This window comes from Pangasianodon hypophthalmus, chromosome 23 (genome assembly GCF_027358585.1).
Source record: "Pangasianodon hypophthalmus isolate fPanHyp1 chromosome 23, fPanHyp1.pri, whole genome shotgun sequence".
Classification (NCBI taxonomy): domain Eukaryota; kingdom Metazoa; phylum Chordata; class Actinopteri; order Siluriformes; family Pangasiidae; genus Pangasianodon; species Pangasianodon hypophthalmus.
The window spans coordinates 17,054,720-17,080,933 of NC_069732.1; the positions used below are offsets into that span (position 1 = coordinate 17,054,720).

The 26,214-nt window shown below is 37.8% G+C and overlaps 1 protein-coding gene and 1 long non-coding RNA gene across 2 annotated transcripts; one reads left to right on the forward strand and one right to left on the reverse strand.

Annotated features, from left to right (window-relative positions):
* Positions 1-207: 207 nt before the first annotated feature.
* On the forward strand, positions 208-18,865 carry LOC128317260 (uncharacterized). The gene is made up of 2 exons (XR_008300805.1): positions 208-615; positions 988-18,865. It is a non-coding gene; the product is annotated as an uncharacterized LOC128317260 (long non-coding RNA).
* A 127-nt stretch (positions 18,866-18,992) lies between these two features.
* On the reverse strand, positions 18,993-24,535 carry pla2g10 (phospholipase A2 group X). The gene is made up of 4 exons (XM_026930123.3): positions 24,181-24,535; positions 22,675-22,843; positions 21,754-21,860; positions 18,993-21,066 (listed from the first exon to the last, which is right to left on the reverse strand). The coding sequence occupies exons 1-4, from the start codon at positions 24,224-24,226 to the stop codon at positions 20,918-20,920; spliced, it is 471 nt and encodes a 156-aa protein (XP_026785924.1). The 5' UTR covers positions 24,227-24,535; the 3' UTR covers positions 18,993-20,917.
* Between the last annotated feature and the right edge of the window lie 1,679 nt (positions 24,536-26,214).

A 26,214-nucleotide genomic window follows, 5' to 3' on the forward strand; every position in this document is an offset into this window, starting at 1 on the left:
GGAGGGAAAAAATATATATGTATATGTATATATTTTTTTTTAAATAAAATGCATAAATATTCACTGATGCATTCACAAAGGATGAAATGCTTCTGTTACACGCCAGGACAGTTTCTATATTTGGAGATGATTTCTAGGAAAGTGTAAATGGTCAGGGCCTCGTTTACTTCTTTTCCATGCAACTCCCCTTTTAAAGCAACAGAGGAGGCGCGAGCGCGCGTCCTGCAGTTCATCTCGCGCCTACCTAATAGCAGCAATCGTTCAATCGAGCCTGGAAAGATAGGGAAAAAATTTTTTAGCATACAATTGGTGTGTGTTTGAAAGTGTTTCTCCCTCCCTTTTTTTTCCCCCCCGGCCTAATTTTCACCTCGTGGTGTGAGCGCGGAGCTGCCGGGGGAGAAGTGAGTCAGCCCGAGCACAGGGACTCATCTCTCCGCTCCGCGCGCGCCACGATGCAGCTCTCTGGATGAAGAAAGCACGTCTTGATTAACGCCAGTCTCCACACACACACACACACACACACACATGCACACACACACACACACATGCACACACACGCACCCGCACACGCACACACACTGTACATGCGCGCGCGATTCTCTCCTGATCAATACGGTAAGTTCTGGGGAACAGAAATATATTGTTGTCCAAAACGCAAAACGCAGAATGCATGCTCTCAGGGCGTCTTGTTGGCGTTACGCAGTTACACAGATGTGAAGAGAATGTGCGTCGCTGGAAGAAAATATTTAACAAAAAAAACAACAGTAACAACAACAACAACGAATGAATGCATGTCATACTGTATTGCTTGGATTTTTGTGCATGCATTGTCATGTAAAGTGACATTTCTGGACTGTCGCTTTCCCGACTGAGACAGACAGATTGTGTCTGAGAGAGAGAGAGAGAGAGAGACAGACAGACAGACAGAGACAGACAGACTCCACCTGAACTCTGTTGCATTCTGTGTTTCTTTTCTTTTCTCCTTAGATACACAACATTCAGCTGAATAGATAAGTATATACCTGAATATCTAACTTGTTCTAGCTCTGGTTACAGGTTTCCCTACAGTGAATAAGTGTCTTGTCTGACAGGAAGATAGGTCTTGAAGGTGTAATGCTGGATAATGGAGCTCTCAGGCTATAAGTTAGCTAGGCTGATGATTAGTAATTAACATTATTTTGGATGTTATTGAAGTTATTGCAGTCAATTTTTTTGTGATGCCAGTGGCGGGGTTTTGGGGGCGAGATGTGTTTCGGTTTCAATCCAACTGGCCCGCAAAGTCCCGCTTCTGGTGCTCACCCATTCAGTGTACAACTGGGCCATCATCATATTATTATTCTGATATTCATAAATATAAGAGAATATCTTGATGCGTCAGATGGTGTGTGTGTGATCAAATATGCACAAGGTGTTGTGAACCTTGTTGTTAAAAGAGAAGTGAACCATACAAATTTGACTGTTTATAACTTCTTCAACTTGTTCATAATCAGCTTCATCATGGAATCATGGTTTTGCCTTGTTTCGTAATGAATATGTCATTTGTTCAGTGAGCTGATATTGAAGGTTGTGACATTAAGCTACGTATTGTTGGCTAATTTGCTGTGATCTTACGTTGTTCACTCACATTTCATTATATTTCGAATGAATTCAGATATATTGGGACACTTTTTTCCAACTTGTCTAAGCTTTCTTGCCGTTAGTGAAACAAATACGCCAACAAATGAAGTATTTCTGAAATCCTCACGGTGTTGACTATGGAGGAAAAAAGTTTATCAAAAAGGTGGCTTACCATTTTGTCAAGACTGACTGAAAACATTTTTAATGACATATTTAGGAATTTGGGACACGTTTTCATTAGTTTTCATCCTCAATTGCTTGTTTAGAACATTTTTTACGTGTAGCATACTTACTGGTGGAATTATTAACATTTCACTTTTCAGTAACAAGATTTTTTCAAATTCTTATCAAAATTCATAATCAGCGTATTTTAATTAAACACGGTAGACTGAGTACAACTGAATACAAATTAAGATGTTTGTGTGAGTAAAATTCAGTAATTCAATTCTTAATAAGTACAACAGTAAAAGGTTTTAGGAAAATAGTGAATATTTTCCACGTTCATAACCAATGTTTTCTAAAATTCAGTGTGAATAGATTAATTAATCATCACAGTAGAAAACCACCCCAAAGCAACAGTTTATAATTCATTTCTTGCTGTAGAAGCATAACCTACGATTTCAAAAATAAATACCATCAATCTCAGAAATCTCTGAAAGTATACGATCACCGTTCAGTAAGTAAAAATATCTTCATACTAAATATAAGGTCTGAGTAACGTTCTGTATTTCCCAGTCAACTTTATTTTTCTGCTTCCTAATATGCTTCATAAAAACACAATTTAATGCATAGAAAACCTCTCAGTGCATCATTTAATCATAGTTGAGGGTGTTTCATGTGTCACTTCATGTTATATTCTTTCACTTTATCTCTCTCCAGTTATTGTATTTTAAGAACTTTTAACTTAACCTGCACTAGTCTTGAAAATGATTAAATTATAAATATCTGTACATGATTTGAACAGACATCATGCATCATAAATATGTGAAATAAATTCACAAATTCACATATGCCAAATTCACTTCACTCACTCACTCACTTCACTTAAATTATTCAAGATCATCTTATTACTTTATTAAATAAACTAGCCAAATCATATGTCATTTTAATGATGACCACACCCCCTTATATGATGTCACATGAATGAAGTTGTGTTATTTTTATCAGGCGCTTCCACTGAAGGAGCTTAGTAACATACGTTTTGAATTTTATTTTTTAGGCCAGAAAATAAATGCTGCTAATTTTAACTGTCCCAATTTACCTGAAATCACTCTACAGGTAGATATTTATCCACATTTAACCTAAAAGCAAAGCAGAATACAATCCAAGCCTATACAGTAACATTTTTTCTTTTGACATTGCCAAATTTTGCAGAAATTGCTCCTAAATCATCTAAATCACCACATTTGGGTTCAGCAACAATAAAACATGAGCCAGAGAAGCCAGAGAAGGCCATTAGTGTGTATAGCTGTAGCAGTATGAATCAGAACGGTGTAAATGTAACGCCGCAGGGAGAATGAGGGGCTTTTGGGGGCACTTGTGTTTCAGTTTCACCATCATAATGCCCCTAAAAATCCTTATTGCTCTTGCACTAATCTCCAGGCTACTTTAATGTATTGGTTTATGGTTGAGGTCAGCACTAAAATAAAATGGTGAGGCACTGTGGTAATGTTTTTTTTAAAGTTAAATTAAAATGTCAGATTCACAGCAGACCATATTCTGTTAAGCTCCAGATCCAATAAAGATTGGAGATGACTTTATTGCCAGGATAGTGCTTCAGGCTCACTGGAAGAATCACTTGGAACCATTACAGGCAATCTATGTTTGGTATGCTTGAGTTATGATGTATGGCATTCAAGGCAACAATGATTGAGCCCCTTGCTGATACTTCAGTGATGACATAGAGCACAGATTGAATATCATACAAGCTATCATCCAGACTATACCGTAGGGGCAGAGCAGAAGTTTAGGCTCCTTTGCTTAGCTTGAAAATGTTATCAACAGCATAATTTCACTTGCTGATAAAAGAAATACTCATCCTAGTTGATCCTAACTCCTAACATTTTTTCCCCGAAATGCCTCTGAAATCCAAGCCGAACTTAAGCGAAATTGGCAGGGATAGTGACAGAACAATTTCCCTGGATTTCATATAAGGAAAGGAAGAAAAGTTAAATCATTTCTCAATGTAACCTAAACCAACTGTAACATTGTAGGATTGTGTAAATACTGTGGCTGTAACTAATGTGACTCTCTTTTTGTATTCTTGATTTTCTGGACTAGCTTCAGGTCTTTTTGTGCAGTTTTTGAGATGTAGTTGAGGTGAAAAATTTGAGACCTGTAACCAGTACGCATAACCTATCATGGCCGGAGAGCTAATGTTGAATTAGCCATGTTTCATTTCTTTACATTGTAATGCACAGCTTTTAGAGTCTGAATGGATCACACAAACACTATCATTATTAAGTTTCAATTGTTCTACCCTTATCATTTTGAATATTTTATCCTACTGAAAAGGGAAACTTAAGGCACACATTCAGGTATTGCGTATTTGTGCTATTATCGAAAAGGTTTCATACTGACACACCGTCGTATCGTGTTGTATCATATCATATCATATCGAATTTAAATTTTGTGTATCGTTACATCCTTAGTAAATACTTTTTAATTTGCAATTGTGAGATTGCTAAAACGATATAAATATTTTAAAACAAGGATTTATCTGTGCGACTTTCTGAAGAGGAAGAATGCAGGACATTCTAAGGGTGAATTAAGCATGTGATATGGAGCAAGCTTAATTTTTGAAACTTTACTAATTTAACATTAATAAGGCAACAGATAAAAGGGGCATATTGTGTTCACACAAAACCTCTCTATATTTTCTCATCCAACATTTAGTTTAGTGCTGTGTTGTGTTGGGTTATGTCCCCAGGTTAGTTGCTTACAGCTCGGGTGTATCGCTATTTGTTTTTAACTGTAATGCCTTCTGGGAGCTACATCTACTAAGTTGGCTAAATTTTAATGCTTTCATCTTTTTTTTCATCTCTAAGTATATCATCCTTACTTTTATGTATCTAAAGTTTACATCATCAAAGAATTTACAGAGGACTTTTTAACTAAGGGCATTGTGCATCGAGGGAATAGATGAAGGCATTCCAGGCAAAGGAAATTCACAGCTCCATGCAAAACGGAGAGAGACGTGACAGAATGCCCAGGTCATTTACGCTTGTCATGCATAATTATGTGCTATTGCTCACAGCCATAACTGACAAGAGGACAGTATGATTAGCCAGTTTATTGTCTTTTACAATAAATAAGCAGACTAGTGTGATGAGCTATTAGATGTCATGGGAAGAACCTGTTTGACCAGTAGTTTTAGTGCTTATCGTATTTAATTAAATTAAACCATTGCATTGGAAATGTTTTTAGTCACAGTTTTTGGGAAATATCAGGCCTTAAGCAGGTAACTAACAAGGTGCATTGCTTTTAAACCAGGTTCAATCCAGTAAACAAGTTTTACTAACCCTGTGATGTTCAGTCCACAGTAAATGTAGAAAGGACAAGATAGAATTTACTGCCACTTTCGGGCACATTTGTGAGGTTGTGTCCTACTTGTAGTTGTAAACATGATGTGATTCCAAGAATCGAACCTGACATTTGGTTGGGAGAGTTTTGTTTTAACTTGCCACACTGAAAATTTTCCAGTTAACCTTCACACTTATATATGATAGTACTGACATTTTTGACTCAGCTGAATGGTATTCGTTATATTCGTTATGTAACAGTTACTCAGCCCAGGGACTCATTTCGACAATTGGGTCTGTGCTGACTATTTTCAGCTGACAAACTTGAAATAAAATCTCCTCATTATTTCCAGGACTAATAATAAAATGCAGTCCTAGATGTTTATTAAATCGGCAGGCACATTTCTTTAAACTTGTAATACTGAAATATTGTTTACATTTACAAAATTGAACTGTAAAATTATATCCAACTGCTGAAACTATATTGTTGTGTCAAGGTAATTAGGGATACTGACTGATCTCCAAAGTTAGTTTGTACAATATAAAATCTAGAGTTTAATAAGGAGCAATTGGATGATTTGAGCTATATATATAAATTCTGGTGTAATCTTTGGAGAACATTGTACAAGGAATGTGTATGAACCCTGGGCCCTCATATATATTAATTCTAAATATACAGACATATACAAAATTAGTTTTCTAATTCTGTGCTTAACTTTAAATGAATAACTTTTAATAAATGAATAACTTTTCCTAAAAGCAAGTTACATTAAATGGATTTTACTGTTACAACCACCTTTAAATAGGTACTATGACAAAAAGAGATTTTGCTTTTCTTTACATTTTCGATCTGGATATTGCTACATTCTCAGTCATGGTCTAAGAAAGTCTAAGAAATCGAAAAAGTCTAAGAAATTATTTTTCTCAATAAATATGCAAGAAATGTATTCTGTAAATGAGAACCAGAACCCAGTACAACCCAGCTCTGTTTTCTAACTTTCTGTGAGTGAAGGTGATCCAGTACAAATTAAATGACTCATTATAAAATTTTGTTAAATCTGTTAACATTATATTAGTTTATTGTTCAAAAATAACCCTAAATGAAATGCCTTTTATATGCATTAAAAATTAGGAAAGAAATATACAAAAATTAAACCGATTAATAAAAAGTAAATTTATCAGCAATTTACTAATATAATGTTAAAATCCTTCAAGATAAGGGAGGATATAGAAATATAGAACTATATCGCAATCTCTGCATGTTTCAATGCAAGTTAGTTGTCTGAATCTCAGATAATAATCTACAAACAGGTGACAAATTAAAAGAAAACCACTGACTGTTATATGGTTCGATTTGTTTGATTAGAGGAAAGTGGAGCTGCAAAAGTTATTCTGACTGATGACCTTTATCCTATGATTGAAATTTCTGTCCTGATGGGGGTGGTCTTTTGCATCCACAGGGAAAGAGGGCTCACAGAATGATTTGATGAGTATGAAAATGATGTAAATCATATGCTCTGGCCTTCACAGTCATCAGATCTCAACCCAATTCTACACACGTGGGAGATTTTGGACTGACGTGTTAGACGGCACTCCTCACCACCAACGTCATCAAAGCACACCAACTGAACACATATCTTTTGGAAGAAAGGTGCTCCATCCGTCCATCCTGTACTGTTCCAGAGACTTGTTAAATCTTATTAAATGTTTGTATATGTTTCGTTCTATTTCACCTCCATTTCCTTGTGTGCATGTGATGCATGCCTGGATCTTCCAACAAAGTCACATAGTGACATATGAAGCAGTATATGCAATAAATACCTCCACTATACACCAATCATTCCTTTCCTTCTTCTCACCAGCGTGCGTGTTGAACTACCTTTACACGATATGGAGCGATTCTCTTAGCAGCTTGTTACCACAGGTGTCTTGTCCTTCAAAGCTTCCTCTCATTTCTTTCTACTTTGATGATTGTGCTTTCTTTCATGTCATGAGCATTTTTCATAGAACGCTACAGGGCTCTATAGCGTCCATTAGCCTGAAGTCTTTTTTTTTTCCTTGTTAGCATCACGCTGCATTTTGACACCTCACTCCTGCCAGTGGGACACCTGGGCCAGGATATGGGGCAGCTGTCAGTTAACATGGTTTATCTGCTGTGCCTGGTGTGCTGTCAGCCCTCTGGAATCTGTGTTCCATCATAGTGTCCCTCTTTGGACCTGCCATTAAAGAGGTTTCGATATCATAAAGCCAACATGACCAAATGGACCGTTTTACATGGCGCCTTTAGGACACCACACCCTGACTCCATGTCCTAATGCCTACAAGAGGCCCACCCCCTTATCTACTCCATGAAGGATGCTCTAGATAACATTCACTCACCACTAAATAATGTTGTGGAGCATGTCTCTGAAGGTAAGGGGCTGGCGATGGCGTGCTTTACTGTCACGACTGGCCTCACTGAGAGCAACTTATCCTCTGGGTGCAACAATGGTATGGTGGACCCGAGGTGGTAGCCTAGATCCGGGAGAGGATGGGTGAGGTGCAGTGGACCTTTTCACCAGTGCCATATCAACACATTGCCGTTTGTGGTTGGCTCTGGCAGAGCCAGACAGCCTGGTGGTAGGACAGGATTTCCTAGTGCACACCTGGCTTCACCACGTGGTATTTACTGCTGATTGTTCCCACACTGTACAGAATTCAACAACTAGGCCCCAGTCCTGCTTGTGGCCAGCAAGACCTTGGTTCCCATTGCTGATTTCACTATTTGTTGAAACAACCTGATGCCTACCTCTCTGAACAGATCTGCTGTCCCGAATGAATGCCAAACAGTCATCTGTGTCTGATCTCTGGCCCCTTTGGCTAAATTTTCGTTGTATGCCATTGAGTGGAATTTGTTCTGCAAATTATGTTCCAACTTGATGCATTGCCCAAGACCTAGTCTCCTTACTCCTTAGTCTGTCAGCAGCAAGTCTCATCAATCTATACACTAAAGATGTAGGGTGGCAGACATCATCACACTGGCATATAGAAGAGTTGGGTGGTCTTAGAGGAGTCCCTCTAAGAGGAGTGTCTTCTCCTCCTGGGTCTTATATAGAGGTGTGTCGCTCCAGGAAGTCTGCGTTGTAGCTACCTGGGTGTGACCATGCACTTTCTCCAGATTCTAAAAGGTTAACATCCCTGCCAGTGATGTAAGTATGGCGGTCATCTCTGAGCATATGCATTTCAGACAAATTTACCATTTAAACTATTCAAGGCAAGACTGAAAAGTTTACACTGAGTGACACTTTAAACTCATCACATTCCACTTTTAAAATTCATTTCACTTCAACACCCTTGTGAGATGGTGAGTTAAGTTATAGGATGTTTATCTACCAATGTTAATTGTCTCCTACCATATCATGAGACAGTGAGTTGGCTGTGTACATGTGAGGAGTGACAAAATTGCTTCACATCAGCTAAGCCACCGTTTTTCACTTACAGATAGAGCAGTTCTGTTTTTATACTTTAAGGATAGTGGTTTTAATTAAAGTTTGATGGAGCTCAAATTTGACTATGTTTGACACTTACTTTTCAATGCTTAACCACTCTGATAAACTGCTGTATGAGATATGACAGGAACCAGCTCAGTGTGTACAAGCAACAGAGGAAAAAATCTCTTTGTTGCACAACCGCGAATGAGTATTAAAAATACTGCAACAACAATGTGTGAGCACTGAAATGGAAACTCCATGATGAGGATGGTCCTATGTCTTTTTGGCTTAAGTTGAGATGTGTTTTCGCGAAGCTGCATCCAGACATATAAACTGTCTTTTGAATAGACTTGCAGCTAATCAACAATGAGTGTGTCTTGAGGATGCAGCACATCAACTTGCAGGCAGCCGCGCTCAGATGCTGTGATTTCCCACAACACGTTTGATGACTATTAAATAATATTCATAAACAAAATTTACTGTTTGAATTATGAGATTTTCTTGAATATTAATTTGAAAATATGGATGAATCCTTGCTCATCTGTTGGGGGAAGTCGTACAGTGAACCCTGTTTCTCGTGACTCCTGTTCCACATGTTGGTATATATTATCCAGGTGTAATACAGTTAGAAGGGGTTAAATACAACACAAGTTACATATGAAACTGCTGCCAAGGTTCATTTTCAATTGAAATATGTGCCAACTCAGTGAAAAAGTTCTTTGGGATGATTGCTATATGATGGTAATAGTTATTGCACATACTACATCAAACATCACTACTACCTTCTGTGGAAGAACTGGGCATGTGTGTGCATGTACGTAAGGACTTATCCAGGTATTAACACTGCTTTTGACTTTTAACTGCTTTTTGCTTTTAACTGCTTTTGCTTTTTACTTTTAACAATCATCTGAGATAACTAGATCTATTGCAAGAAACCATGATTGACTGAAGAAACTTATAGTGTCAGATGTTATGCAGTTGATTGGCAGTTTATATTTTTTTGAGCATGTTGTTTCACATCTGGTATATCCTACTGTAATTATAAGGACTTGGTTTTTGTAATGAGATTACAATATTCACTAATGTGTTACTTCCTAAAACTGAAAAGACTAAGAGTGACCTAAATTTTGGCCCAGTTCACCATCATTATAGGCCAGTACGAGACCTGAACTGGGTTCTCCACATCCTGAAGTTAAGAAATAAATCAACCACTTTATATAGGACGTGCCAAATCTTTTATGGTTGCAGTATTGTTTTGTTAATTTCGCTACAATGATGGTCTGTCAAAATGCACTGGCTAATCAAAAACTCCTATTAAATTACAATATTTCAAATACAAATAATACAAAACAATAGTGTTAGAATTAAATAAAGATAACTTTTAGAAATTAACAACTTTATGTATAAATGGTTCACAATTGTAAACAAAATCCAAAAATGTATGTGCATGTTTATAATCTGTGAAATAACCTGTGAAATATAGGATACCATCACAGATCAGCTTATAATGTCAAGGGTCCTGGGCTCGATCTTGAGATCGGGTTACTGTCTGTGTAGAGTTCCCTTCGTCCCTGTGAGTTTCCTCCGAGTTCTCCAGTTTCCTGCCGTTTCCCAAAAACATGCCAGTAGGTGGACTGGCTAAGATAAATTGCCCCTAGGTGTGAATGTGTGTGTGCATGGTGCCCTGTGATAGATTGGCATCCCATCCAGGGTGTATTCCCACCTCATGCCTAGTGTTCCTGGGATAGGATCCGGGTCCACCATGACTCTGACCAGGATAAAGCGGTCACTCTGAGTGAGTGAGTGAGTGAGTGAGTATCACTCGTGTATTTGCATTTCCTAGTACTTTAGATTTTATATAAACGGCCAAACTGAAGCTATGAGATTCTTTAGGACAAGTGTGCGAACTTGAGTACTGTTTTAAAAACTCCCAGTGATGGTAAATGTGTCTACCTAGAGCAAATTATTGAAATGAATGTCTAGCATGCCAACAATGAGCTAAATAACAAATTAATTAAAAAAAATACCAAACCCAGCCTTTAGCTTCTGCTTTGACTAACAAATACACAAAATGAACGTAATAGTCTGTATTAAACACAGCCGGTATCTTGTTATAATGTGCGCCTAGAATAGATGGATAAGATAGAGAGGTTTTTGTACAGATATATTTGTTTAATAACCCTCAGGTCAGGCTGGATTTAGAGAGAAGTTCAGATGGGAAAGTCATTATTGACACCTCACACAGCCAAGAGGCGCCTGCCAAACTGAACTGACTCCAGATAACACAGTGGTGCCGAGTCAAACTCTTTTATTATTACTTCTTACTATTCCTAAACATTTGAGAACAACATATTTGTATTCTGACTTAAGTAGTGCTCACTATATATGTCTCATTGGCATGAATGTGGTGCTGTTAAACTTAACACATAAAACTTGATAGGAGCAAAAGGAAATTTGTCTGAACTGATTATAACTTTTGTATCTTTTCTGCCTCCGTGACACCGCAAGATAGAAATCTTACCTGAAATTGTGTATATTTAGTCACTTCAATAATAGTGAGGCCTGACCTATAAATCTACCACGTCAAGCAATACAGCGGTAATACTACAATACTATAGTGGACTTGCTAAAGCAAGGAGAGCATTCACACCCCTGGCCCTCGAGAGTGCCATTTCACTGTTTAATAAGCTGAGCTGGGCAGTCTCCATGTTCTAACACAGAACCAGATACAACAAGCTCGGTGAGAGAAAGAGAGAGAGCGCTTGAACTGAGAAGAGGTAAAACCTCATTGTTTAGTGCTAAATATTCCAGAATGCTATATAAAAGCAAGAGTGAAAAAATACAATGCGTACAGGACCACCAAAACTGAATTCAACTGCAAGTGTGCCGAGTGAGCAGGAAAAAAAGCCAGAACATTTTAATTTGTCATTACTATCAGTGACACTGGAGAAAAAAGAAAAGATTGGTGCTAGAAAGTCACTGATGGTGGTACATTTTGGGTCATTTGTGCTGAAACCAGGGCTGAATTTCTAGCATGGGTGCCTGCTCTTACGAAATCTTATTTTATCTTATTATTAAATGTATAAAGGAGCATTATTGGAGTGGTACTGTAAGACTCAGTGAGTCTATGAGTCTCAAAAATAAAAAACTTAACCATGCTTGCTGAATATTCAGACATATTCAGAAACCTGATGCATTGTCTCCTCTCTTTGATTCTATGATATTGTGATGTTGCAAGAGACCCTGTAGGCCAGAGCATGCTGAAAAATCTTGCACGACAAGTTGCCCTCATGCAACTCAAGAGGGATATGTTTACCCTTTACCCCTGCCTCTATGGTTATATTTAGAGTTCAACATGAGGGAAAGTGTAAACCTACTTCCACTGCTATCTGACACAAGTCACAGGTGGACACACACTCCTATGACCAATCCTGTGCCTCCCGTAGAGGCTTGGCATGCTATCAGAGCGTACACTTTATTAAATACCTTTTTTTATTGCCTTGAAAGTTTCTGAGCAGCTACAGAAAGTGTTACAGAAAGCAGCTTTATGAATAGTAACTTTATTTGGTTGGGAGCAACGCATTCGGAATTAGACAAACAGTATACTCTGCTCTAATGGCAAGGTCTCCATTTTACTTTCTCTGAAGTGTCTTTCAAGAGTCATTCCGAAAATAAAAAAACAACTTTTCACCTCTGTTACCTTCAAGTAGCTGTCTCTTTTACAACCTCATTAAGTCACATGTGGTGTGGCTGCCATATTTGCTAGTAGACTAAAGTATAGCAGTTTTTCTTGTGATTGCCAAAGCCTGGAGTCAAGCCACCTGATGATTCAGCACAAAGCCACAGGGTGCTTTTCAGCCTGCTCGCACATGCAGGCCTGTGAGTAAGAGCACAATTAAGTGCCATACTGCCGATCTGGCAATAATAGACTTTAATAGACCTTCCCACTAATCGCAGACCTCCGAACTCCATTTCATACAGTGTTCTGTGTACATTTTACCATTTTACCTTTACTTTTTTTCTTTTCATTTTTCAATTATGTGAAAAGTCATGGGGTAAAGCATGTGACTAGCAGTTTTTTCACTAATATATTTTACATGTGAAATAAAAAGAGAAGAATACAGTTAAAGTTTCTGTGTACAGCTGAAAAAAAATAATAATATTGTAAGTAAATATAATAAACTCATGAGAGGACTTTAGGGTAAAATACAATCAATTTTTTATTAATGACCTTATTTTTTAATCACCTTAATCACTAAAAAGATAGATAAACAAGATAGAGAACAAAATAATCAGAGTAAGAAATTGTTATAACTGTAACATACCTCTTTCATTATTTATGGAACACCATATGTTTAATCATTTGTGAAACAGCAATGTCTTTTGTTTTGCTTTTTTTTTTTTCCATCTTGTAGTTTTTCATTTTGATACATTTTCTTCAGACATGTAAGAAACTGCTTGTGTAACTTCTTGTAACTCCCACCAGCCACTGTTTCACCGTAGGAGTCACCTATTTCAACTGTTTCTTGCACAACATAATCACTGGAAAGTGTATTCCTAACAGGCTTTAAGCATACAAATTTCTTTCCAAAAAAATAAGGCATAACACCCTTACTTTTACCCAACCATTTGTAATTATACGTACAGTATATCTTGTTTTTGAGACACAGTTGTACCTGCAAGTTATGTGCGTTTTCCTGATGCTCCTAAGGAAAAGGAATAATTTAAAATTGAGTGCGTACAAAGGAGAATGGTCCAATTGTCCTACATGGTGTCTTTGCATGAACAACTCCAATACAACGCCTCCATGCAATGTCCAGTGTGCATGGATGATTGGACAGATTTGGAGGTGATCAAGGACTACATGCAGCCATGATTCAGCACAATCGGTTTAAGAGCCTCTTAGGCAGTTCTTAAAGAGACATGCCTAGGTAAAAAAGAGACTAAAAAATGTAAAGTACATGCATCCGTGATGTAAACACAGAGCATAGTAAAGGATTCCAGCCATACTCTAAACTTAACCATAAATATCTTTCATCTTGTGTTTGTTAACGATATTACTTTGTCATGGCATCAATGCAAGTTTTCCCTGTTCTCTCTAACAGTGTGCAGGAGCAAAGAAATTGGGAAATGCTTCAAAAATGCTCACTGGCATTGGCAATAATGACCAAGAATGTCACACAAGACTTAGGTTTTATGGTCCATGCATCCTTTTCCGGTGACGGCATCACCCCACAGCAAGACGTTAGTCTGCATTCTTTGTCATTGTGGTAGTCTTTTTGGGCGGTAGAAGTATTGCGACGCTTTCAACACTCATGAGGTCAAGGAGGAGAAAGAGAGAGAGAGAGAGAGAGAGAGAGGTAAAACTGAGAGCTGAAGCACGCCTGTACTGTGAAAACCAACACAGCTCGGCTTTTAACCAGAACCACATGCAAGCCCTACCATGGCCAAACCAAATGAATGAACGTTTGTTCTGAACAAAACCAAGATGTGTAACAGCAAGCTGATATTCACTAGCAAATGTCGCTGCCATTTTTTCCTCATACAGCGCATTTACACACGAGAGCTCTGCAGGTCGTAATGGAATCTCAGTTTCCCTGACTATTCCCTAGTCGTAGTCTCCAAAAAGTGCTTTCGCTCTCATGACTGTTTCCACTAGGGCTTTTATCAAATAGTATTCGGGAAGGTAGGCAGGGCAAATAGCTTTTGTGTCAAACAGAGATCTAGTGTTTTATCTCACTAAACAGATTTATGGATTCAGAGTGTAAGGGTGAAGAAATAAAGACTAGATGTGCATGCGCAGTTTGAGAGAGTCCGTAGAAACTTAGTGTACAAAGATCAAGGGATTTTCATCCGTCCAATACGTACAAATGATCAGGAAATATAGAGAGATGATTTTTTTCTCCTCTTTGGTTTGAAACTGGTGAGACAGGTTAAGACATGAGTCATAGCGTAGCAGGGAACCTTTCTGACAGTCTTCCCAGCCTTTAACAAGTTTAGACCTTGTCCACAGCAGTAAAATCAAATTTTTCTTCTCCATGTTCATGTCCATGATGATGATCTCGTTGAGCTCGATGATCCTGATGAGCTCTTGTTTTACTCTTATTAACAATGAACGTGCATGCTTAAGCAAGTTCACGAGAAAAACACACATTACATACTATAGCATTATAAATATCGCAACCTTAGCAATAATGGAAGGCATGGAAGTGTGAAATGGGAGAACATAACGAGTGTTTAAGATGCACAAAATGGAAGGTCTGTTCCTAGAATAACTTAATGTCAGTCATGAGTCCACAGGTGTGGTGACACAGCACCATGTACAGCCAGGAAATGCTCTGCTCCACAGGGCAAACTCCTTGGCACTGAGAGATGGTCTTTCCTGGCATGCGTGGCAGGTAAGAAACAGCCAATATGCTTTCCAGACGCCACCATGAGCTCTATCTCTAAAGATGGAAGAGCCACAGCAAACTGGGATCAGATTACACCAATTAAGCCATGACTAGCTGTGTTTTGTAGTTATAATTCGATTATAGAGTGCTGGAATTAAGACAGATTTGGGCACAAAAAAGCAACAAAGCAAATAAGTTTATTGTTTTATTAGTCCAGCAAATCTTTTTTTCAAAGCCCATTAAATACCCATGATGATATTTTCTCTTTATCCACAATATATCTTCCAATCCTAAATCCTCAGGCTTTCATGTGCTAAACAGTAAACTATGGGAGTAATTATGTGTTCTGCTGTTGTGAAGCTAAATGCCTAGGAGGGTTTACACATGGGTGCAAAATTACACAGTTGGCTACTTACTGCCTACTTACACAGCAATTATACCCCACCCCTCAATTTAATGGTACTATATTAAGCAACTTTTTGTTGTGTTTTAATGGCGAACATAAACATGATGAAATATTAAGCAAATAATTTAAGGGTGGTAGGTAAGTGTCGGACAATGGCGACATAAAATTGAATCACATAAATGTTAAATTGTGAGGGGGATAAACAAATTGGAGAAATCATGCTGAGGTTGGAGTAAGGGAAGGTCAACGTTTTGGATTATTCGAGATTGTATTCTCCACATTGTCTCCTTTATACTTACTGCCGTTCAGCTGTCTTTGCTTTTCAGTTTTCAATTATGTAAAGAGCCATGTGGTCACTGGGTATTTGTCGCTAATGTGTCATGTATGCAAAGACAACTAAGAGCACTCGGTGCAGCCTCCTGCTTCATGATGACGTCTTTACTAAGTAATGCATTACTTAATGAACATAAAATTAATAAAATGATTCATATGAATTATTAATAATGTGTGCATATTGTTTTTAAATATAAATAAAATTGGTTTTAAGTGATCCTGTAAGATGTATTAATATTGTTTTTTATAAAAAATATTTTTTAATTTAAGTCAGCTCTTAACCTCAATTTCTGAAATAATGAAACGGGTACAATTTCTGAAATAACGAAACAAAATTATAATTAATTATAATTATATAATATATAATAATTATAATTAACAAAAGCATGTTGTATTTCTTGTGAATTTTTTTTTCTCTGTTTAATTGTTCACGCAACCTCAATGTCATTTACGTTCCATTCTTTTTTTTTTACCCCTCATCTTTTAAACAATTTGCAAAAATGTCCCAAATAATGATGTACAAAATGACAATGTCTTTCATTTTCTACAGGATTATGATTCATGTTAGAATTATTAGTTTGTCGAATTATTTCAGCTTCGTCTCTGATATTCCTAGGAATCCATCTACAAGTATGCCTGCTAGAGACGAAGTGAGGTAATATCATACACAAGGAGTTAAATTAAGTTCAATAAGAAACGCCACTCTGCAATTTCCAGATGCTCTCAAGGGAAGTAAACAAGCAAACATGCGGCCGTAAAATTAAGAGCCTCTTCTGTCCTGCTGCCATGTGACCGCAGAGGCATATGACTTCCATAACTTTCCCTGCTCATTATCTGCTGATGGTAGTGCATAATTGAGTCAGTGTTTTTGCAGCTTGGCATGTCCATTGCCTCGGCTTGAGAAGACTCTCGCCTTCGTCCTGCCTGGAAACATACTGTGAGGCACTTCACATGATAGTCTCATGCAAGGAACGGGGAAAAACTGGGATACAAAGGCCAATTCTATACATGAATATAGCTTTTCTTAGCAAGCATCACTTTCATTAATCAGCAACCTTAACCACACAATAATTAAATTAAACCCTCTAGGCTTGGCAATGTAATAAGAAGACAAATGTTGCTAAGCTATTCCTGGTTGCCTTTTCAGTGGTTGTACAGAGCGAAAGAGCAAGTCAGAGAGGTCAGGGTGGGGGCACAGTAAGGAGGGATACACTCATCCACTGTATGTAGGGGGATTTGTGGATTTGTGATAAGATAAGGTAAGCTCAGTTGAACCTATGAGCCAGATGTCTTTCGAAACTAAAAGTCCACAGTAGGCTCTGTATACTAAAACAGACATATAGATCAGTGTTAATGCTCGTTTATTGTGCACACGTCATTTCCTTGGCTACAGGAAGAGTACACTAAGAGAGCAATGTAGTAACCTTATATACTCATGACATAATGAGGAACATTTCTATTCCTTAATATTTTACTCCTCAGGACACTTATACTACATATAATGCTCATTTATCCTCATAATATTTCAATGCAATTACCCTTTTCATAAATACATTGATAATACATCAGTTACGAGCTTATATGTTTCAAAAGCTTGTCAAAAAAGGATCTTCTTAGTGTTATGTCTTTGTTTCTTGTCACATTTCTGCTGCGAAACAGCTCAGATCAGCATGAATTCCAAGCTGGTTTATACTGGTTAGTACTGGTAAAGCTGGTCTTAATGCAGTTAGCATGATATTTCTGGTTGCTGGAGGCTTTGTGCTGGTCTAAGCTGGTTTGTCTAACAGAAAAGTGGACACTACACACCACCTGCTGGTAGCATTGTGTTTCTCTGGGTGTCATTGAGTGATTAAGATACAAACAGACCTGCTACAGGAGGGTTTCACAATGTTTAATATGTATATAGTTGATGTATACAGGAACTGAAGAGTGTGTGTTCACCTGATGGGTGAAAAGAGGAGGAAGTGTGGGGATCATCTCTACAGGTAAGGAATGTGTAGAGGTATGTTTCGGACACCAGGGGACGCCACACTTCCTTTGTTTTTTTACAAGGCACGTGGCCTCGCAAGCGTAAACATTCCCAGCATTCCCCGGATGTTAACGCCTGTATTATGTTTAGCATGTGCTGCACACCACTCCGACTATGGTCACATTCATCATCCATAACCCCTCAGACATCCATAACCGGGCATTTATTTGTCTTTTGTTGTTTTTTTTTTCACATTAGCCATTACTCACAGACTGAGAATGAAGATTCGGTTATAGTAAATGCTCTTATTACTCCTGCCAAGAATAATGACAATGTAGAACCTAATCAGTTATAAAGTGGATGCAGGCTGGATGTATTTGTGTTTAAAGGGCTGCCAGATGCAGAACTCCCTCACTGTGCATGCTTGTAAAGAGTCAGAATATACACACATACAAATCATTTATTCATTTAATAATAAATCAAATCAATCATTTATACTCTCTCTCTCTCTCTCGATCGAGCTACACATGCTCCTCATGAGACGCCAGTGATCCTGACCCCTTCTGCTCTCCGGATCTGCCTGATCCGTCCTGATGCCCTACTTCTGGTTGGAGTTCTCATCACTTGGAAATCACTCGCTGCTGCTGAGGATGGCCGCACACGAACAGCCTGAAGTTACATGAGATTACTGAGGATGGTTCCACTTAGAAACCATGAAGATGGCTTAGGCCTGCAATTGCTATGATAGCTTTAGGACTGCAATTCCCACAAACAGTTTTGCATTCAAGTCTCCATCAGTGAACAGTTTATAACTTCAACAAAACAGACTTCATGTGAAAACTATGAGTTTTCCTAGTTGCACAATTGCACTATTTGTCCACGAAGAACACAGTTATAGAAGAGAAATGATTTATAATCACACTATCCGGTGTCACCCAGATGAGAATGGGTTCCCTTCTGAGTCTGGTTCCTCTCAAGGTTTCTTCCTCATGATGTCTCAGGGAGTTTTTCCTCACCATCGTCACCTCTGGCTTGTTCATTAGGGATAAATTCATACATTTAAAATTCATAAGTTTATATATTTCAGTGAAGCTGCTTTGTGACAATGTCTATTGTTAAAAGCGCTATACAAATAAAACTGAATTGAATTCACAATACATTATTGTAGGATTCTCTTCTACCCCGGAGTCTAGTAAATATTCTAGTACTGTAGTCACACCGTAAACTTTCAAACTCTGTAAACAATCAACTGAATGTTTCACATGTATTCATAACCTATTGGTAAGCTGAATGGTTTTTTAACAGTTAAAACATTTGAAACACTTCAATATGGGTCACACTTTTTAACTCTTGAGTTTCCTGAAGGATGAATGCACATTGCATCCAACAGACTGTGATGGGAATCTCTGAATTAAAGAATGAGAACAATATAAAAACAGAGACGTGTATCCATCATCGAAGGCTTAAATGCAGGTCAAATTAATTAAAAAAAGTAATAATTATTTTATTTCAGAGTGGAAAATATCACAGTGGAAAACATCCTGTTTCTCTATTACTCTGCTAAACTTGGACTACACCCTATCTATCTATCTATCTATCTGTCTACAACAGAGAGAGAGGAGTGCATGGATGGACGGATGGATGGATGGATGGATGATTAGACATGCAGTTAGGGTAACGGAATACATGTGGATGGTTGCATGGAGGACATGGATGATTAGAGGAACATTAGTTTAGATGGAGGATATATGAACAGAAGGATGGATGGATAGCTAAAGGGTTAGTATTACACACATGCAGAAGTGTGTATCACTGTTGAAGTGATGTTTTATACATGAATATGATGAAAAATGATATCAAAAATGATTGTTTATATTAAAATGTGGAAATTAAGTGTTAAAAAGTCTTAAACGTGAAAAGTAAGGTTTAGAAAACTAGTGTTCATCAAATGTGCTCCAACATACTGCTCGAGTCTCTGTGTGTGTTATCTATCTATCTATCTATCTATCTATCTATCAGTTATCTATCTGTGGATGGACCAGTAACAGTATACTGTATATATGATTGGACATCACACTGCACCAGGGATTCACAAGTGAAGCCTGAATGTCTCTGAGGCCCTCTAGTGGCTGACTGCTGTACAATTTTTAACCCCGCCCATTCCTATGTTAGTGAATGAGAAAAGACCCAAACTTAAATGTTAACATGTTAGCATCTCCACAAATTATTTTTGGGAATAGTGTTCTGTCACTATTTACTCGTTCAGTTGACCTTGATATCTCCCCGAATTTTATTCCTTACAATGAACATGTTTTATAGGAGCTGTTTGATGAGGCGATTGCCATTTTTGGACAAAATAGTCCAGCCTCATGAACACACACACACACACACACACACACTTTCCAAGTCACACCTAAATCTCTTGACAGTTTTGTAGCAAAGCCATGTCTTCTCCTGAGCTCTTATCTAAGCTAGCTAATTGCTGTACTGATATTATACCTAGCAACCCAATGTGAGTGAACGAAGTGATGGCATAAACCAAGACAGCTAAAACTAGCTAAATTTCATAACAATTAACTATTGATGGTATGATCCTAGCTAACACTTGAAGTAGTTTGATAAGGTTGGCCAGTCACTCCTTTTTAAACGAACTCCACCGACAGAACAAACGGTGCATAAAAGAGCACTTCTACATTCATATGGGTGACATACTGATGATAATCATGGAGAGCAGTATCTTTTTTTTCCTCAAATTTCCTCGATTGTTTCCTCAAGATGGCCAAAAAAAGGCCTCAGTACATGAAAATGGCGCCATATTGTCCACTCATATATACAGTCATTGGGATGGACACATTGTCAGCTTGGATCAGGACAGAAATGTTTCATCACAGGATAAAGCTCAGATCAGTTAGAATAACTTTGATTAATAACTTTGTACTGATTTGCAGCGACTCTTCCCAAGAGAACAAGTGAACCTGAACCATACCAGCAAAATGTATAACGCACAGTATAACAGAGCCACCATTTTTCCTTTAAACTGTCACTCAAGTGTACACTAATAACGATTAATAATCTCCAAAGTAATAAACCATCAAAAGACAACTTTGACTACATGTATGACTGAAAATAATGATAAACCGAAAAAAACCGATCAATATGCAATAAAGCATGTTTACTCAATAGCAGATAGATAGACTAAATACACAACGTCAGTATATATTGCAGGTAGGATGGACACAGCCACACAGAAAGTCTGGCCAAAAGGCATATTTCTTCTTGTAAGGGGCCTTTCTTAGGCACCTGCCTGCTTCTCTGTCACACTGGCAGAGGATCTTCTCACATCTGTCTTTAAGGGAATCTGGAAAGAAGCCACATTAAAAAACATCAGCAATTGTTTCTTTAAAAACTGTACTCTTAGGAATATTATACTAGGATGAGGCTTGTATACTAGGATATACTGTATAGTGGTTATATTGACCAATATATAATGTGTTAGCTAAAGGTCAAAGTTGAAGTACTAGCTGCTAAGCATTAGAATTACTTATACCATACAACTCTTATACAATTCTTATACAAAGAATTAGAGTATACAAGAAATGAGGGAAACATTTTTAGCAATGATAAACACACTGCCTATTAAAATGTCGCTACGTGAATACTTTCTAAGAAATCGACTATAAACATCCTCCACTACTTTCACCATGTATTTAGGTTCTTGCTGTGTGTTTATGCTTGCAATTACTGTGGTTTGTACAGACTTAAAATATCATGACGTGAGAGAACAAAATGACTCTACTTAGTTTCAGGCCTACATCTCCCGCCCTTCTCTTATAATGGATCCACTGTGTTCCTCAAAACCAGTGGGAATTACTCATGAGGAGATTAAGGCCTGATACGCATTTTTGCTCGTGCATTTCCATCAGCAGCTTCTCTTTAATTTACCCAGTTATTTTCAGCGTTAATCTGGATGACGCAACACATGTCAAAGCTCTTGTGCCATTTAGCATACGGCTGCTAGTTTTCATTTCTCTACTGTAACACATACCACAGTCAGCCTCTTTGTCCTCACAAGTCCACTGATATTTGTCGGTCGTTGTCTGGCAGCCTGCGACTTCCGCATCACCATAGCAGCAGTCGTGCTTGTGGCAACACCTAAAAGTGCATTTATAGAACATCCGCAAGCAAGTTTCCAAAAAAAAAAAACACAACTGATCATAAACAAGTGCATGAGAGTTGAAGGAAGGACACTAGACTAAATACAAGAGTGCTACAAATAGCAAGCAGTAACCAAGCAGCAGACCAAACTATGACTGATACAGTCTTATAAGTTGAAGAAGGAACAACAGATTGCAAAGAGATCCACATAAACATGAGCAATACTGATCAATAGTAACAACGCAGCAAGAGAACACATTTACCCAGGAAACAATGTCTGCATAAAGACACTGCACAAATGGGTGTAAAACTTTTTCCTGCTCTGAAATGGTTCCTCTTTGTGTTTTCAAGAAATACTGTTATTTTAGGAGGATTTAATCAGCCAAGAGCTAATTGTGACCACCTTCTCCATATCTCCATATCAACCCTTGACTTAAGCAAGTGGTTTATTTTTTTTATCTAGACTGTGTACTTTTGTGTATCTTTGCAAAACAATAATCATATCATGCAGATCACATAGCTTATTCTGCTTTAACTTCGATACTATAATCCTGTATTTCTGTGAGGAGGAGTGAAATGGATCCCTGTTTCCTAAAATATAATGTTTAGGTTCATGTGGGTTTTGCATGTGGTGAGTGCTGGGTGGAACTACTTTCAGACGCCCAGAACTCAGCCAAGGATGGTAGTTTGCTCAACTATATTTTACATCTTCACCAAATAGAGCGAGTTTAGGAAGTGTCTGTATTTTAAAAACACTAGTGGCACTGTAACATCAGTATGATATGGACATTTGTATCTGATAATGTCTTACCAGTCTGCCCTGTCTCTGGGCCAGCCTTTCCCTCCGAGCCCGCAATAACAGCCATACATCACGTAGGATAAGGCCGACCTGCCCGTGGTGCATTTAATGATCCCGGCGAGCTCCAGTAGACTTCTCTTACTCCTCACAGACCTCTGTGCCACCATTAAAGCCATACTGACTGATAAGCAAACAAAGATTATTATTGATTATTAGCCAGCATTGAGTGATATTTATTAGTAGTTTTGTCTCTCTTGCATAACTTTCTCTCTTATCGCACAGCCTGTCCAGTGTGAATATGGATTGAATAATATACAACAATATACAATATGCAATTCATGGATAAGAATAATGTACAATTATATACAATAATATACAATAATCTGTATTTTGTGACTAATGAGCAACAAATGGACATTTATACTCACATTACAATCTCAGAGAGCTGTACAATATATACACTACCTAATATTTTTTGTATTTATAATGTTTGTTCCATAACTATCTCTGGTGCATATGTTTATACTGAAGCACTTGGAGCTAAACCCATTTTATTCGCTTTCTATGCTGAAAAAAACTGTGCTGTTTATCCTGGACATCATTGTGAACCACAGGCTATTGACCTATTATCATCTGCTTCTTAGTGTCCTAAGGAATATAAGTTGATCTACGACATGGGCTGATCCCAAAACACTGCTCAGTAGCATGGGTCAGTAACGGCTTTACCAATGACCAACAACTGACCTTATAGTTAAACTCTTCACGATAAAAACTATACCATAAATTTTATAATACTATTTAAAAAAGCAACAAAAGTAGTGATACTCATTACTCATGCTCATGAATCATGATTAGTGACATATATAACATTTTATATCTCCAGTCATCTATTATTGAAATCACACTTCAATACTTAAATATAAATTTGCATGTTACTCTCTCATAAATAAAGGATATTAAAGTAGTAAGCATTTGCACTGGTCCACTTCTGCACATCCTGCACTAATGTACAGTTAAAGTCTCTATTTTTATATTTTTATATTTATGCTTGTAGTTTTTCATAGGTTTATAGTTTCTTTATATTTAGGCTTCTCATTTCATAACTTTCTTATCTTACCTTACAATGTTGACCTTATTAATATTATTATTATTATTATTATTTCTTGTATTTTATAGTTATTGTGAGCACCAGTACACCAAGACAAAGGTGATTCTGATTCTGATTTCTTACATGGTGTACCATAAGGATTACTGATGTACCTTTAAATCTTTATTCTAAAAGCTACAGCACATGCACCTTCCCAGGTGAAAGATACATACTACAGGTACAAAACAGGTCCCTTTGATGGAACCACATGTGTGCCAGTGACCAGGAGAAGTACAGCTGGATACCTTTATTTATAAGAGTGTGTACTCAACACTGGGAATTTTACTAGTACAGCTAAGGTTTAAAGCTATCTACAGGTAAAACACGTACACTTTAAGTACATTTCTAGTCAGAGAAAAGTTCAGACTGACCTGAGAGGAGGAGGAGGAGGAGGAATGTCCGATACAGAGCTGTCATTGTGGGAAGTGAACTGAGTCTCAGCAGTGCAACTGGAGCCCATGGACTTCCACAGGAGCAGGAGCAGGAGCACACAACACACAAGCCTTCTCTTATTTAACCTTTATGTAGCTGCTGCTTCAGATCTTCTGAGCATCACTGCTTCCACACCTTTTGGGTAACACTGGAATTATTATTATTATCATTATCATTATTATTATTATTATTATTATTATTATTATTATTATTATTAAACATAAAAGATATAAGAGAATAAATGGAAAACTCAAGTAAATCTTGAGTTTCTTGAGTAGATCTCGAGTTTCTTAAAATAAAAAGTCATTTATTACAAAACTGTTTCTTCTGCAAATAACTATAACTAGTTATGTGGTGATGAACTTGCACGTGCCAGGCTGATGACGCGCCCCAAACTTGGGGGCGGGACCTACAATGGACCGTGAAAGACGCGTTTTTATTGGTCAATCTCTAGCAGAGCGCCACACTGGCCACGCCCACTATGAGTATAACAGTCATCGTGAGTATGTTGTTTTGAGTATATGATCACTTCACTCATAGGAAGAGATACTCAGACTCTTTGCATGTAAATTAATTGTATCTTTTATATATATTATATATATATATATATATATATGTGTGTGTGTGTGTGTGTGTGTGTGTGTGTGTGTGTATAATATATATATTATATATATATATATACTATTTAACTCATCATGTAGCAGGATCATCTACAATTCTGTACAGTTCTGACAGTTTGTCTTTTTTATGTACAAAATTTTAATACTTTTTCCCCCAAACACATTTATTTTGTAATATATTATACAGCCTCTGAAATCAAAAATTGGTGTTTTGATACCCGTTTTACTGTTATGGACACCAGTATGATAGTATATCTAACAAAATAAGTCCGAAAAAATCATTTTAAATTCTAGAGTTTAACAAAAATGCTTCAGAGCAGAACGTACAGAACGTATGTGTCCCACCTCCGGAGAAGGGACTTGCTTTACAGTAGCATTTCCTTCAAAGCGAACATGGTTAGCCTGTGTGTTTTTGGCTGAGGATCATATCCTGTTAAAAATGCATAATAAAACATGCACTAGTTATTTGGAAAAAAAAAAAAAACATAAATAGGGTGTTTGACATTAGGATAGTTGGGTGAGTCTGTGCCCAGATTCCTGTTCTTGGCTGAGAAGAGTGGAACCCAATGTGATCTTCTGCTGTTGTAGCCCATCCACCTCAAGGTTGAATGTTTTGAGATGCACACTGAGATGCTTTTCTGCTCACCACAGTTGTAAAGAGTGATTATTTGAGTTACTATATCCTTCCTGGCAGCTCGACCTCTCTTATCAACAAGGCGTTTCCACCCACAGAACTGTCGCTCACTCAATTTGTTTTGTTTTTTCGCAGTATTCTGTGTAAACTCTAGAGACTGTTGTGTGTGAAAATCCCAGGAGCAGTTTGAAGTGGAAGTATTTGAGTTGCATTAGCATTAGGTCTATGGGTGCAGCCAGCATTCCAGTTCATGCCAAAGGTGTTCAGTGGGGTTGAGGTCAGGGCTCTGTGCAGGACACTCGAGTTCTTCCACTCCAACCTTCACACACCATGTCTTCATGGAGCTCGCTTTGTGCACAGGGCATTGTCATGCTGGAACAGGTTTGGGCCTCTTAGTTCCAGTGAAGGGAAATTGTAAAGCTACAGCATACAATGACAGCATACAGGACTTGTCTGCTTCCAATTTTGTGGGAACAGCTTGTGGAAGACCCACATTTGGGTGGTCAGGTGTCCACATACTTTTGGCCATATAGTAGCACCTACATTCACCTGAACGAGTTGATTCAAAGAGTCGACTCTTTCGCGAATGACACATAACACCTGTGTCAGCTATTGGATGTGGTGGTGTTCTGTGGAACCAGCCAATCGAATCGCTTACTGAACTCTGCTGCTGGAGAGAGAGAGAGAGAGAGAGAGAGAGGGTGTTTGGCAACACTGGA

Coding starts and splice junctions, on each gene's coding strand:
- pla2g10 (XM_026930123.3), bottom strand. CDS start 24,226: ATGACAGCTCTGTATCGGACATTCCTCCTCCTCCTCCTCCTCTCAG. Junction 22,844..24,180: donor CCTCCTCCTCCTCCTCTCAG/GTCAGTCTGAAC, acceptor TTTGCTTATCAG/TCAGTATGGCTTTAATGGTG. Junction 21,861..22,674: donor CCCAGAGACAGGGCAGACTG/GTAAGACATTAT, acceptor ATGCACTTTTAG/GTGTTGCCACAAGCACGACT.